General features: G+C 37.8%; 1 protein-coding gene across 1 annotated transcript in view; it reads right to left on the bottom strand.

Moving 5' to 3' along the window:
* Positions 1-15,177, bottom strand: part of RTCA (RNA 3'-terminal phosphate cyclase) — a 55,214-nt gene that overhangs the window by 31,939 nt on the left and 8,098 nt on the right. Inside the window, exons 5-8 of the mRNA XM_007936131.1 lie at positions 12,888-12,946; positions 11,411-11,552; positions 11,034-11,158; positions 9,667-9,780 (exon numbers count right to left, since the gene is read on the bottom strand). Coding sequence (XP_007934322.1) covers positions 9,667-9,780; positions 11,034-11,158; positions 11,411-11,552; positions 12,888-12,946 — 440 coding nt within the window. The remainder of the gene's footprint in view (positions 1-9,666; positions 9,781-11,033; positions 11,159-11,410; positions 11,553-12,887; positions 12,947-15,177) is intronic.

The raw sequence follows: 15,177 nt of genomic DNA, 5'->3' as shown, positions 1-15,177 counted from the left end.
GCATTGTAAATTTTGGTCAATGACATGAGACAAAGTATATGTGAACTGCTGTATGAAAAGTGAATTTACTCTGTAAATCTTCACCCAAATCCTAACAAAAAAAAAAAAGTACCATCCGCCTCATTCACATTATTAGCAAATTGTCCAATCCCCTTGCTGAGCAACAAGCACCTGAAATTTGCATAATCTCACCCAGTCATTTGGTGGGAGTTACAGAGACCATGGCTAGAAAAACCATATTAAGTAATTCACTGCACCACACCAGCCACTACTAACAGTCTGTGGCAACTAAACAGAATAACATAAATGTGAGAATTTTGCTTATTAGTATTATGCTCTAAACAAAAGATCAAAATCCTTATTTCTTCTGAACTTTTAATGCTTTTTTGAACTAACTGACAATAATATTCTGGTATTTTGGATGTTTTTAAGAAAGGTCTCATTTTAACGGTTACTATGTATCAAAACACAAAACAAGTCCATGAGAGCCAAAATATGACCGTGATAATATCTATCCCTCCTGAATTTAGAGACCATCTAAACAATAGATTTGATGCATTGAACCCCAATGACTAAAAACCAGAGGAATGGTGGGATGACATGAAGAATATCATCCATTCATCCATGAAGGAAGCAAGAGGCCATTAAAAAGATGAGAAGGGAAGAACAGATCAAAATGGACATCAGAAGAGACTCTGAAATTTGTCCTTGAATGGAGAGTAGCTAAAGCAAATGGAAGAAATGACAAGATAAAAGAGCTGAACAGAAGATTTCAAAAAGCAGCTAGAGAAGAAAAAGTCAATTGCTATGATGAAATGTGCAAAGACCTGGAGTTAGAAAACCAAAAGGGAAGGGAAATGGTCTCCAGCTTATGGCATGTTTGGACCCTGTATGTAGCCATGTCTTTGTTCAGCAGCCTGCCATGCTCTGCTGACCTTGGGACTTACAATGGACTTGAATAAATGGCCTGCCATGTGGTTTGGTAACACTGGAACTGTGCCTTTTTACTTGTCAACCTTGGGTTTGGCAGCTTCAGCTGTCTGAGTAAAGAAAAGCCTTTAGCTTCAGTGGACCGGGAGCTGAAGGCAGAGCTAAAAGCCCAAGGTTGAGGTGCTTTCACCCAGTCCTTAGAGCCTGGCACTTTGAACTTCAACTTAAAGCCTCCAAATTGTAAGAATAAACTCGTTTGTTAAGACCATCCCATTTGTGGTGTATTTCTTGTCAGAGCAGCACTAGGTAACCAAGAACACTGGAGAAAGACATCAGACTTGGTAAAGTGGAGGGTCAATGAAGAAGGGGAAGGCCTTCAACGAGATGGATAGACACAGTGGCTGCAATGATGGGCTCAGGTATAGCAAGGATCATGAGGCTGGCACAAGACTGGGAAGTATTTTGTTGTGTTGTGCATAGGGGTCACTATGAGTCGGGGATGACTCGATGGGATCTAACAACAATAACAACATCATGAAACAAAACATGTATGAAGTGCTGTATGGAAAATGAATTTGCTCTGTAAACTTTCATCAAAATCACAATTAAAAAAATAAATAAAAGGTTATCAGATTGAGTAGAGATAGCCAAAGGCCTTATTTTAGGACATCAGAATCACGCCATGAACTGCAGTGTATACTGGAGGAGGAAGGCGCGTGCTTATTATAAGTCTGGTACTTTCCCATACAGAGGAAACAGAGATTGATTCATCAGGCATAATTCATCATAGCAGACTGTTTTGCTCCCATAATACAGAACATAACTGACTGAAAGAAGAGTGTAATCAAATACACAAATGTTTAACAATGTAAAGACAAAATACATTCTGTCTATATTGCCAGCACACAAAGTTGGAAGAGATTCTTTTAAGTACATCATGGTCTAATCTAATTTTTTGGATAAGGATAACCCAGAGTCACAGTGCAAGATATAAAAGACCAGGCAACCTACTTCCATAGAGATCCACCTTGGAAACCCAAGGAGGGGTCCCTATGAGTCAGAATCAACTCAATAGCAGTGACTTTGGTTTGGTGGTTTTTTAGGACTCAAATCAGGTGCTCTAATTCTCAGTTTAGTCTTCTCTACCTTAACATGCGGCAGCTCTGGTGGTGTAATGCCTAAGGCATTTGATTGCTAACCAGAAGGCTGGTGGTTCAAACCCACCAGCCACTCCTTGGAAGGAAGGTTGGGCAATCTATTTCGATAAAGATACCACCTCGGAAACCCAAGCAGGGGTTACTATGAGTCAGATCCAACTCGATGGCAGTGTGTTGCGTACCTTAATATGCTGTCTCCGGCTAAAAGGCAAGATTCTCTGAGACAAAACAAAAACCTCATCTTTCTTAAAGAATCAAAGAATGTTACAACTGGAAGGATTTCAGGGATTTTCCAGGCTAATCCTCTCACTCAAAAGATAAGGAAACAAAGATCCAAGTAGTTTTAGTCTCCAAGACAATGACAAAAAACATGACCAGTTACTCTTATTGCTTCTACCACATACAATAGCACTGACAATCAGTTATGCTGCTTTTGGTAATACCTCTTAGGCATGAGCATTCAGGATCTGGTGATTTTCTAGTTAATTCAAATTACAAACAAAAGTGGATCTGTATAACTGGGGTATAAAATTCTCTCTGAGATCCTTAATATACAGACTACACAGATCGAGAGAGAAGACCTCAAGCTGCCTTTGCATTCACTAACACCATCTCACTTGACAGATGTGCCTTTCTTAGGAAACAAGGCAGGGCACCAGCAGGAGTTAGTCAATATGAACAAGTACGCAGCTCTACCCTCTCCTCTCTTGTACCATTATGTGTCTAAATATAAACACAAGTGTATCCCCAAACAACTTCATAGTAAAAGGTGTCTCATACACAAAATGAGAAAAAATTGTTGACAGAACATCAGAAAAGAAATATTCTCAGGGCTGGTCAACAAAGTTAATTCCATGCATTGTTAACAACAGAGTAACAGACCCTTTATAATGTCAGTGCAATATGCCCCAAATCATCTAACCTGGCAAACTATACCTCCTATTTTCACAAGTTGTTAGTAGAATTATCATGGGCCCAGTCACTCAAGCTATAAATTTAGAAGTTCATTCTTGACATTGCCTTCCCTCACTTCCCATATCCAGCTGGCCACCAAACTGTCTATTCACCCTCCTAAACACGTTTATATCAGTACCTACCTTTCTAGCCCTATTAACTACATCCCTTGGTGTAGGCCCTTGACATTTCTTAAATGAACAGCCATAACAGCCTCCTGTCTTCCTGCCCTCAGTATGGCTTTCTGCTAATCCTCTTCATGGCTATCAAAACTACCTTTCCAAAGATACGGCATTGCTCCTTAAAATTCTTTATTCTCAGTGTTTTCAGGATGAAATCCAAATCCCTTCAGATGACCTATGAAGTCCTTCAAAATCTCTCTGCCCCACACAGACCCTAAATTCATCAATAAAGAACACTCTTTTATTGCCCAGCATTTTCCTTGGTCCTTCCTCTTTAGCTCTCATTTTTCTATCTGGCTAACTTCTTATTCACAGAACCCACTCAAAGATCACAGAATAGCAGGGACTACCAGATTTGGGGCCAATGAGCCCCCAAAACAGATTTACCTGCTCTTCCTTTGTTCCTATGGCTCCCTAATGAGTATCACTCTCACAGAACTGGTCTCTCTCTCCTGCCAGACTAGCTCAGGAAGCAGGAAGGGCTTCTTCACTTCTGAATCCCTAGCACATAGTACCTGGCTCATTGTGGTATCCAATGAAAATACAAACAAACAACTCACATTCCTTCAAATGCCTGCCAAGCACTTATTACTTCCAAAATGTTTGCTCCTATTCTCTGATTTGTATTTGAATTAGCTTTGCCTTCTCAAGACTGTTGTAGACATTGTGTACAATGGCTAACTCTTTTCTGATTCCTCATGGCATCTACCAACTAACTGTTGTTGTTATGTGCCGTCAAGTCGGACCCAACTCACAGCAACCCTTCCTTGGGTTTCCGAGGCAGTATCACTATGGAAGTAGATTGCCCATCTTCCTTCCAAGGAGGGGCTGGTGGGTTTGAACCACCAGGCTTTGGTTAGCAGTCAAGTGCCTTAAGCACTATACTACCAGAGCTCCTATTATCCCATAGAGTTAGTAATTACTTTTTAGCAGAAAATATGGAGGATGCCACCATAATCAAGGATCATACTCAGCATCACCAATAATGGACACACTGATACTATATGCCCCAAATGGTATGCAAAGAAATATATAAAATATCAGTATTCTTACTAAAAATGTTTGACCTAAATATATTCAATCATGAGAACAAATCAAACCAAACCCACTGTCACTGAGTTGATTCTGACTAATAACAACCCTGAAGGACAGATCAGAACTACCCTTCGCGTTTCCAAGGCTATAAATCTTCATGGAAACACTGTCATATCTTTCTCCCATGGAGCAGCTGACAGGTTCAAACCATCGACCTTTTGGTTGGCAGCTGAATGCTTTAACAATTATGCCACCACAGCTCCCTTCTAATCATGAGACAATCACAAAAAATCCAAACTGTGAGAAATACTATGTAAAAAGTGGGGTGGATTCTTCAAAATGTCAAAGTCAATGTCATGAAAGGGGGGGGGGGGGGAAAGGGGCCTTTTTGTTTTCAAAGGAGAATGAGCAGAAATGTCAACCAAGTGTAGTTTGCTCCTTGAGTGTATCCTAGATCCAAACTATATATACACACATATATACACACACACACATATGCATACTGTAATGTAGTAATTTACTTAGTGTGGCTTTTCTAGCCATAAGTCTTTGTAAACTCTAGTGGAATTTGCTGTGAGCAACTGAGGAGCTCCTGATTGTAAAAATTATCCACCTGGGGTATTTCTGTTGGGCGTAACACAAAGCAATCTTCTGGGAGGTTTCTGCTCTCTCTCAGGTGCTTAGAATTCTGATGTTATGATTGGTTAGTTTGGCCACTCTGCCAGGCTCAAAAGGAGGCCTCCTAGAGGCAGAAGTAGTCTCTCTCTGACTGCTGCTTGAGGAAGATGTGCTGCTGAAAGAGACACGCACTCCTGAAAGAGACACGCGCTGCTGGGAAAGAGATGCAAGAGACATACATTGCTGAGTGAGACACCGAGGGACACGCACTGTTGGTAGAGAGACTGTGAGAGACTGTTAGGAGAGAAACTGTGGGCTGGGAGAGAGACTGAGCATTTTTCCTGAACTTGATTACAGCCTGGTGCTTTCGTAATAAACCCCGTAATCTGTGAGTTCTGTGCGGCCACTGCAGTGAATTATCGAACCCAAGAGAGAAGTGGTGAATGCTTTGGGAGGAACAGTTGGTGAAAGGGCTGGAGGCAGGCAGCATGTCTGGCCTTGCAGGAATAGGCCTTGGGTTACTGATAGTGCTTTTGTCTTCCTCTTGTGGGGTTAGAGGAGGTCAGGAGATTTGGCCTCCTTGCCTTTTTTGCACATACATATGTGTGTGTGTGTGTGTGTGTGTGTATACATGCATGGGAGTTCTGGTAGCATAGTGCCTAAGGCACTTGACTGCTAACCAGAAGGCTGGCGGTTCAAACCCACCAGCCCCTCCTCAGAAGGAAGATGGGGCAATCTACTTCCATAGTGATACTGCCTTGGAAACCCAAGGAGGGGGTCACTATGAGTCAGGTCTGACTCGACGGTACATAACAACAACAACATACACACACACACACACACACATTTGCTGTACTTGGTTGCTGCTGAGTCAATTCTGACTCATGGCAATTCGGTGTGTGGAAAGCAGAACTGCTCCACAGGGTTATCACGTCTGTGACATGATTGGAAGCAATCACTAGGCCTGTCTTCTAAGGTGCTTCTGGGCAGGTTCAAATTGGCTATCTTTTGGCTAGCAGTCAAATAGTTACACCACCAAAGGATTGTATCTCTCTATCTATCTGTGTATATGTATATGTATATGTAAGTATGTACACATGTGTGTATGTCTCCACCACCTATCATACTGTAACGGCCTGTAGTATGTTGCTCCGATGCTGAAATCTATGCCACCAATATTTCAAATACCAGCAGGGTCATCCATGGTGGACAGCTTTCAGTGGTGCTTCTAGACTAAGACAGAGTAGGAAGGACCACCTGGCTATCTACAGCTAAAAAAGTTGGCCAGTGAAAACCTTATGAATAGCAGGAGAACACTGTCTTAATATAGTGCCAGAAGATGAGTGCCTCAGGTAGGGAGGCGTATCAAATATAATTGGAGAAGAGCTGCCTCCTCAAAGTAGAGTCGACCTTAATGATGTAGATGAAGTATAGCTTTTGAGACCTTCATTTGCTGATGGGGCATGACTCAAAATGAGAACAGCTGCAAATACCCATTAATACTAGAAACAAGGAAAGTATAGAGTATGAATCAAGGAAAACTGCAAGTTGTTAACAATGAAATGGAACACTTCAAAATCAATATTCTGAGCATTAATGAGCTGAAATACACTAGTATTGGCCATTTTGAATCAGACAATTGTATGATCTACTATGCTGGGAATGACAAATGGAAGAGGAAAGACTTTCATGCTTAAAGAAAATTTCAAGATTTATCCTAAAATACAACACCATGAATAGTAGGATAACATTCATATACCTACAAGGAGGACTAATTAATATAATGATTTATTCAAATTTATGCACCAATCACTAATGCCAAAGAAGAAACTGAAGATTTTTACACCAATGTCTGTAGTCTGAAATTGATCAAATATACAATCAAGACATATTGATAATTACTGGTGACTGGAATGTGAAAGTTGGAGAAAGAACAAAGACAGGCAGTTGGGAAATATGGTCCTGGTGACAAAAATAACACAGGACAGAATTTCGCAAGACCCACAATTTATTCACTGCAAGTATCTCTTTTCAACAACATAAAAGGCAACTCTACACATAGATCTTGCTGGATGGAACACACACAATCAAATAGACTATATCTGTGGAAAGAGATGATGGAGAAAATCATTATCAGTCAGATCAAGGCCAGGGACTAACTGGGCAACAGACCATCAATGCTCATATATAAGTTGAAGTTGAAACTGAAGGAAATTAAAACAAGTCCACAAGAGCTAAAGTACAAGTTTAAGTAATACAAAAAAAAACAAGCACATTGCCAGGTCAATTCCGACTCCTAAGTTTAATATTTGTTGTTGTTGTTAGAGACCCCTCCTTGGGTTTCTGAGGCAGTATCACTATGGAAGTAGATTGCCCAACCTTCCTTCTTAGGAGTGGCTGGTGGGTTTGAACTGCCAGCCTTCTGGTTAGCCTTAGGCACTACGCTACCAGAGCTCCTAAGTTTAAGTATATCCCACATGAATTTAGAGACTATCTCAAGAATAGATTTGTCACATTTTCACTAAAGACTAAAAACCAGATGAGTTGTAAGGTGACATCAAGAATATTATACATGAAGGAAGAAAAAAAAATCATAAAAAAGACAGGAAAGAAAGAAAAGACCAAAATGGATGTCAGAAGAGACTCTGGAACCTACTCTAGAACACAAAGCATCTAAAGCAAATGGAAGAAAGGATGAAATAAAAAGCAAAACAGATTTCAGAGGGCAGCACAAGAAGAAAAGTAAAGTATTATAATGAAATGTGCAAAGACCCAGAGTTAGAAAATCAAAGGAGGAAAACATGCTCACCATTTCTCAAGCTAAAGGAACTAAAGAAAAAAAAAATCAAGCCTTGAGTTGCAATACTGAAGAATTTTATGGGCAAAGTATTGAATGATGCAAGAAGCATCAAAAATGGAAGAAATACATAGAGTCACTGTACTAAAAGAATTGGTCAATGTCTAACCATTTCAGGAGGTAGCATATGATCAAGAACTGCTGGTACTGAAGGAAGAAGTCCAAGCTGCACTTAAGGCATAGGTGAAAAACAAGGCTCCAGGAACTGATGGAATACCAATTTAAATGTTTCAACAAGCAGATGCAACACAGGAAGAACTCACTTGTCTATGCCAAGAAATCTGGAAGACAGCTAGCTGGCCAACTAACAGGAGAGAGCCATATTTGTGCCCATTTCAAAGAAAGGTGATCCAACGGAATATGGAAATTATCAAACAACATCATTAATAGCACATGCAAATAAAATTTTGCTGAAAGTAATTCAAAAACGGTGACAGCAGTACATATAGATAGGGAACTGTCAGAAACTCAAGTCAGATTCAGAAGAAGACATGGAATGAGGGATATCACTGCTGATGTCAGATGGATCTTGGCTAAAAGCAGAGGATACCAGAAAGATGTTTACTTGTGTGTTTTATTGACTATGCAAAGGCATTTGACTGTGTGGATCACAACAAATTAGGGGTAACATTGAGAAAAATGAGAATTTCAGAACAAACAATTTAGCTCATGTGGAACTTGTACACAGACAAAAGATAGGTGTTCAAACACAACAAGAGGATATTGCATACTTTAAAATCAGGAATGGTGTGCATCAGAGTTGTATCCTTTCACCATATTTATTCAATCTGTATGCTGAGCACATAAACTGAGAAACTGGACTATATGAAGAAGAAAGCAGCATCAAGACTGATGGGAGACCCATTAACAACTTGAGATATGCAGATAACTGCAATACGCAAATAACATAGCCTCACTTGCTGAAAGTGAAGAAGACTTGAAGCACTTACTGACAAAGATCAAAGTTTACAGTATAGGTTACAACTCAACATAAAGAAAACAAAATTCGGTAACTAAACCAAAAAGCAACATCATGATAAATGGAGAAAGATTGAGCATGTCAAGGATTTTATTTTACTGGGATTTCCAATCAGCGCCCACAGAAGTAGTAGTCAAGAAATCAAACAATGTATTACATTGGGTAAATCTGCCGCAAAAGACCTATTTGAAGTATGAAAGAGAAAAGATGTCACTTTGAAAACTAAAGTGTACCTGGATCCAAGTCAAGGTATTTAGAATTGCCCGCATAGGCATATGAAAGCTGGACAGTGAATAAGGAAGACTGCAGAAGAACTGATGCCTCTGAATTTTGCTGTTGGTGAAGAACACTGAATGGACTGCCAGAAAAACAAACAAATCTGTCTTGGAAGTGGTACAGCCAGGATGCTCCTCAGAAGTGAGAATGGTTAGACTGCGTCACTCATACTTTGGTCATGTTATCAGGGAGGACCAGTGCCTGGAGAAAGATACCATGCTTGGTAAAGGAGAGGGTTCACAAAAAAGAGAAAGACCCTCAATAAGACAGATTGACAGTGGCTGCAACAGTGGGCCCGAGCATAGCCACGACTGTGAGGATGGCACAGGACAAGGTAGTGTTTCATTCTATTGCATATAGAGTCACTATGAATCAGACCAACTCATGGGCACATACCAAAGACAACAGGTATTACTCTTTGGAGATACATGCTCAATTATTTAGGGGTGAGGCAAGTTAAGTGCAACTTACACTGAAACAGTTCAGAAGTGCTCACTAGTATTGAACCTAGGAAAAGGGTATATAGATATTGACTGTAATATTCTTTCAACTTTTCTATAGTTTTGAAGTTTTTCAATGTATGAAGCTGAGGGAATGAAAGATTAACTGCATCTAAAATAGAATCAATTTACTGTATCCTTTTAACTTGACATCATTCTGTAAAATTCTAATCCTGACAGATCATGAAATTTTTTATAGTGGCATTTGCAAATGCAGGTCCCTTTATCTATACCTCGTTTCCCAAGTGATGATCCAGCAAACAAACAGCCAGTCGATGTCTCAGCAATAATGCTATATGGAGAAACAAAAAATGTATTACTACCTATGCTATCAATGTATTCTAAAAATGACAGGCAACCATGAAACAGGAGAACTGAAAACGAAACTCTTGCTGTAGAGTCAACTCTGACTCACAGTGACCCTATAGGACAGAGTAGAACTGCCCGAAGGTTTCCACGGCTGTATTCTTTATGGGAGCAGATTGCCACATCTTTCTCACATGGAGTGGCTGGTGGATTCAAACTGCCGGCCTTTTCGATTAGCAGCCGAGCACTTAACCACTGTGCCACCAGGGCTTCTTCAAACAGAATAGGGACTGTTAAATAAGCAGAATTACATCTAGCTGAAACCAAAATCAAACTCACTGTCATCAAGTCAATTCCTACTCATAGTAAGCCCCACCAGGTTTCCAAGGTTGTAAATTTTTATGGAAGCAGACTGCCTCATCTTCCGTGGAGCACCTGGTGGGTTTGAACCACCGACTGTTTGGTTAGCAGTCAAATGTCTTAACCATCACACCACTAGATCTGGCTATTATGTAGCAAAAGTAAAATTTTTCATACAGAGAATGGTATGATTAACATTCTCCATCAGCCTTAATCGCAGCATGTGTACTTCAGCACTTCTGACAGGGAGGAATCATGCTAAATTCTAATCCACTCACAGGTAAGAATGGGCCCCTAGGAGTTATCATGTTATCAGCACTAAGTGGCATTATTACACAGGCAGACTGTACTAAAAAGACCTTAAATTATAACACTGTTTATGTAGAGACTTTTGGTTTTACAATAGTTTTTAGATATTATCTAAATAGTTTTTAGATACTATCATATGTAGAACAAAGATTTGCTTTAAAAAATAGATACTCTAAATGTGAAGCATTAAATTTTACATATCTACAAAGGATACTTTAAAAAAAATCAATGTTAAGAATTTCTATAACCCTAAGATGATCATTAACTTCTAACTGAATGAACAGTTACAATCTCTTTTCAAAATAGATCTTTGCCATATTTAATATTTGTGAATTGATTTCACTTTGAGGTACACAAAAGCTGCTGAGATAGTTCCTTTACGATCAGCTTCAAAGTCTTCTGATTAGCTTAAATACATCATATTTTTATTTTAGGCAGAATGCCATTTAAAAACATCTTCTTAAAACTATAAATCTTTAAAACAAAATAATATCAATCTTTTAATTTAAGTCAAATAATTATTTCAGAGTTCTCAACCAGTGTCTAGGAAAAAGGAGTATATGATCTCACATTATTCCATTTCCATTGCCAAAGGCCTGGTCCTTAGATTCCTGTACAGGCTGGATGTTAACATACAGATCCCTGATTTCCTTTCTGATGCACCTCACTGCTGCTGCCACCATATCCTTTGCTACCTATTTTGGCAAAATAGAAAACAGTAAAATAAGTTAATAATTGATTATTTTGACAATTATTTTCAAAGATGTATAAAATAACAACATTTATATACATTATTTAAGAACTTGAATTTCAAGAGAGTACATTGATTTTCAAGAAAATTTTATGAAAAGATTAAAAAAATAAGTTCTTTCAATAGTTTTAAAATATAGATGACATAATGCTTATCAAGACATTTATATACTTCTAAAAACATCTAGACAACTTACTTTAAATGGCAAAACACCAGCAACAAAAGATCTTCCATATATCTTAGTCACAGAGCCACGGTCAGTTAAATTTATTGGGTTCAATTGTTTAATTGGATTCATTCGAATAATCACTTCACCACCCCCTTTTGGGTAGTAGCCCCTATGAAAAATATGATAAATATTCACATAAACTGATTGTATGGCAAAAAGTTCAATATTTACAAAAATAATGACATACAAATGTTATCCAAATGTACAATATTTTAGAACTGTGCTATGCAATATGGCAGCCTAAAGCTACATATGACTATTTAAATTTAATTAAAAATAAATTTAAAGTTCACACTTTTAAATTGCACATTTTAAGAGCTGAACAGCCACAAGTGACCACCAGTACTGGAGAGTACAGATACAGAACGTATTTTCATCTCAAAACATTCTATTTGACAGTGCTGTTTTATAATACACATTTCATGAATTCACATTTCATGTTGTATGTTTTGTTCCCTGCTACATTCTCAGGGTCTAAAAAAAATGTCTGGCACAGAGTAGGTGCTCAATAAACACTTGATGAATATTTAAGTAACAGAACATAAATAAACTTTTAATTATTTAGTATTATTTATTCTACAGATGTTGGGAACACAAAGATGAGTTTCACAGTGCTCCTATCTCCACTCTGCTCACCATCTACTACAGAGATGGCTCTACATGCGTTCTCCTAGAACACAAGTCAGGCTGTAGGGAGGACAACAACACAGGCACAAATATGACTGTATGCTTCTGACTGAAGCAAACCCATGGATAGTTCACACAAGTAATTAGATTTTCATTTTGCAAATACATAGAAGGATTTACAATTTTTAGAAGAACATTCAGAAATAACATGAACAAAGACCTGAAAGTCTGAGGCATGAAATAAGTTAAGGAATAGAAAGCAATCATGTTGTCAGAATATATGGTATGTTGAAAGGAGGGGAAGAAGAATGAAGCTAGAAAGGTAAACAGGGGCAAGATTGCAAAGCACTTAAATGCCATGCCAAGATGTGGCTTTGTTATTATGTGACAGAAAAGAAAGCTTAAAGAGAAATAATCTGAATGTCTGATGTGTTTGTAGGGGAAATAATTTTGATAGCATTCTGGAAGAGTAGAAGAAAGGCAGACTTCTTCCCTTTTATCACCTCCCAGTGCCTAGACCAGTTACCTGCACACAGTGAGCATTCCTCTGTGCTAAAGCCACCATTATACCTGATACAAAGGAGCCTCAGTGTGGAAATTCCCTTGAAAAATATTTCTCCCAAGAAACAAATGAATAACATGTCTAGCTGTTTTCAAGTCCCCATGCCCCTACTGTTTGTTTTTAAACTACCAAGTATAATTATTTCATACCAGAAATGTAATGTATAAAGTGAGTTCTAGAATGACAGTTTTCTGACGTCTAAGAGACTTTCAATACAAGTAATGGACCAAAAGGGGTGACACATAAGCAACTTACCGCATTTTAATGTCACAATTAAATGTGAAACCAAATTTTTCAACAATTGGCTTGAAAACCTGAAAAATCAGTTTATAGTTCTTTTAGCCATCAATGGTCAACAATAAATATATTTATATAACAAATGTAGTTATTAAACAAAAGTACTCTGCACTGAGCTAGGCATTAGGTACTATAGATAAACAGTAACATAAAAAATGTCTAAGCTAATTCCATTCTTCAAATAACTGATATGCAGCTAAAATCAAAAGCATAAAATCTAATTACTTAGGGCTATACAAGTCCATCAAACAAAAATAAATAAATAATAGTAAGTTCACTGCCATTAAATTGATTCAGACTCATAGCAACCCCCACTGGATTTCCAAGGCTATAAATCTTTACAGAAGCAGACTACCTCATCTTTCTTCTGCAAAGCATCTGGTGGGTTTGAACCACCAATCTTTTGGTTAGCAGCCAAATGCCTTAACCAGTATATCACAAGAGTTCTTTCTAATTATATATGTAATAGAACTCATGATAACCTCTGTGGTTATTTTACTCCAGAGCTCAGTATTTCCTACCTTTTTCAATATAACACTCTAAGAAATTAGTAGAAGTTAGTGAAAGCATTCTTGTCTATTCAATTTTTCTTAAATAGCTGAAATCTTACTATACAGTTTTATCCTTATTTTTTCCATTTAACACAATAAACATAAGCATTTTCTCAACATCATAAAATTCTCCCTAAATAATAATTGAAGTACTATATGACATTCTATCATAATTTACTTAATTACTGCCCAAGTTTTCATTATTATAATGTTCTGTTGAAATACTTTTGGCATTTAACTTCTGCTGTATTTTGTAATAATGGAAGTATAAGGTAAAGAGAGAACAATTTTGAGTCTCATTATACATTTTGTTAAACTAATTTTAATGAGATTATATCACCTATTAGAATGGCAAAAAATTAAAACATAAAAAACAAAAATCTTAGTATATCAAGTGCTAAGTTCCTAGCCACTAGGAACTCTCATACACTGCTAGTAAAAATGCAAAATAATACAGACACTTCGGAAAATAGTTTGGTAGTTTCTCATAAAGTTAGACATATACTCATTGTAACAGCCCAGGAATACTACTCCTAGGTATTTGTTTACCAAAGGGAAATGAAAACTTATGTTCACCCAAAAACTTGTACATAAATGTTACCGTGACTTTATTCATATCTGTCCAAAATGGAAAACAACCCAAATGTTATTCAACAGATGAATGGATAAACACACTGGTACAAACATGCAACAGAACATTATTTAGCAATAAAAATAATGAACATGCCATGTGGATAGATCTCAAATGCATCATGATAAGTGAGAGGAACCAAACTCAAAAGGCTGTATTTCTCCATTTATACGGCATTCTGGGAAAAAAAAAGGCAAACAATGACAGAAAACAGATCAGGGGTTGCTATGGGCTTGGGGATTGACTATGTGGGAGTATGAGGAAATATTTTGGAGTAATGGAACTGCACTGTAATGACAATAGTGGTTTCAGGACTGTAAGTGTTTGTTAAAACTCATTAAACTTTATATTAAAAAGGCTAATCTAGCTCATGACCACAGTCTTAGGGGACACCATGCTCAATTGGCCAACACAGTACATAAAAATCTTGTTCTACATTTCACTTTGGTGAGTAGTGACTGAGGTCTTAAAAGCTTTTGAGCGGCCATCTAAGATGCAACCACTAGTCTCCTCTCATCTAGAGCAAAGAGTGAAGAAAATCAAAGTCATCTGGAAACAATTAGTCCAAAGATAAGACAGACAAGGACCTCAGCCATCATGACCCCACGACCAGAACTAGATGGTGCCCAGCTACCAATGCCAACTACTCAGAAAGGGAACAAATCTGGAGATCCTGGATAGAGTGGGAGGAAAAATGTGGCACAAAATTCAAAAACACAAAAACGGCCAGAATTACTGGTCAGACAGAGAATGGTGGAACCCCCAAGACTATGGCCCTGGGTTACCAAAAACAAAACAAAACAAACAAATAAATAAAAAGGGCCAAGCTTACTGTAAATAATTACACTTCAATAAACCTGGAGAAAAAGGATTATACTACTTTTCTCTTCTATTACTTGCATACCGGTATTGAGTTTTACTGGTTTTAAAATTCATAACCAAAACATAGCATCTAATTCTTGTTTTGAGGATTTTTTTCCCCTACAAATCTTCATTCTAATTTATATGATAACTACAATGAAGATTTTTAACACTGTTCTAAGATAAAATACAAAACCTAAAGTAA

The sequence above is a fragment of the Orycteropus afer genome, unplaced genomic scaffold, assembly GCF_000298275.1.
Source record: "Orycteropus afer afer isolate SDZICR_OR568_19922 unplaced genomic scaffold, OryAfe1.0 scaffold00033, whole genome shotgun sequence".
NCBI lineage: Eukaryota > Metazoa > Chordata > Mammalia > Tubulidentata > Orycteropodidae > Orycteropus > Orycteropus afer.
Note: the sequence above shows the minus strand (reverse complement) of the source record. Positions and strands in the feature narration are given on the sequence as shown.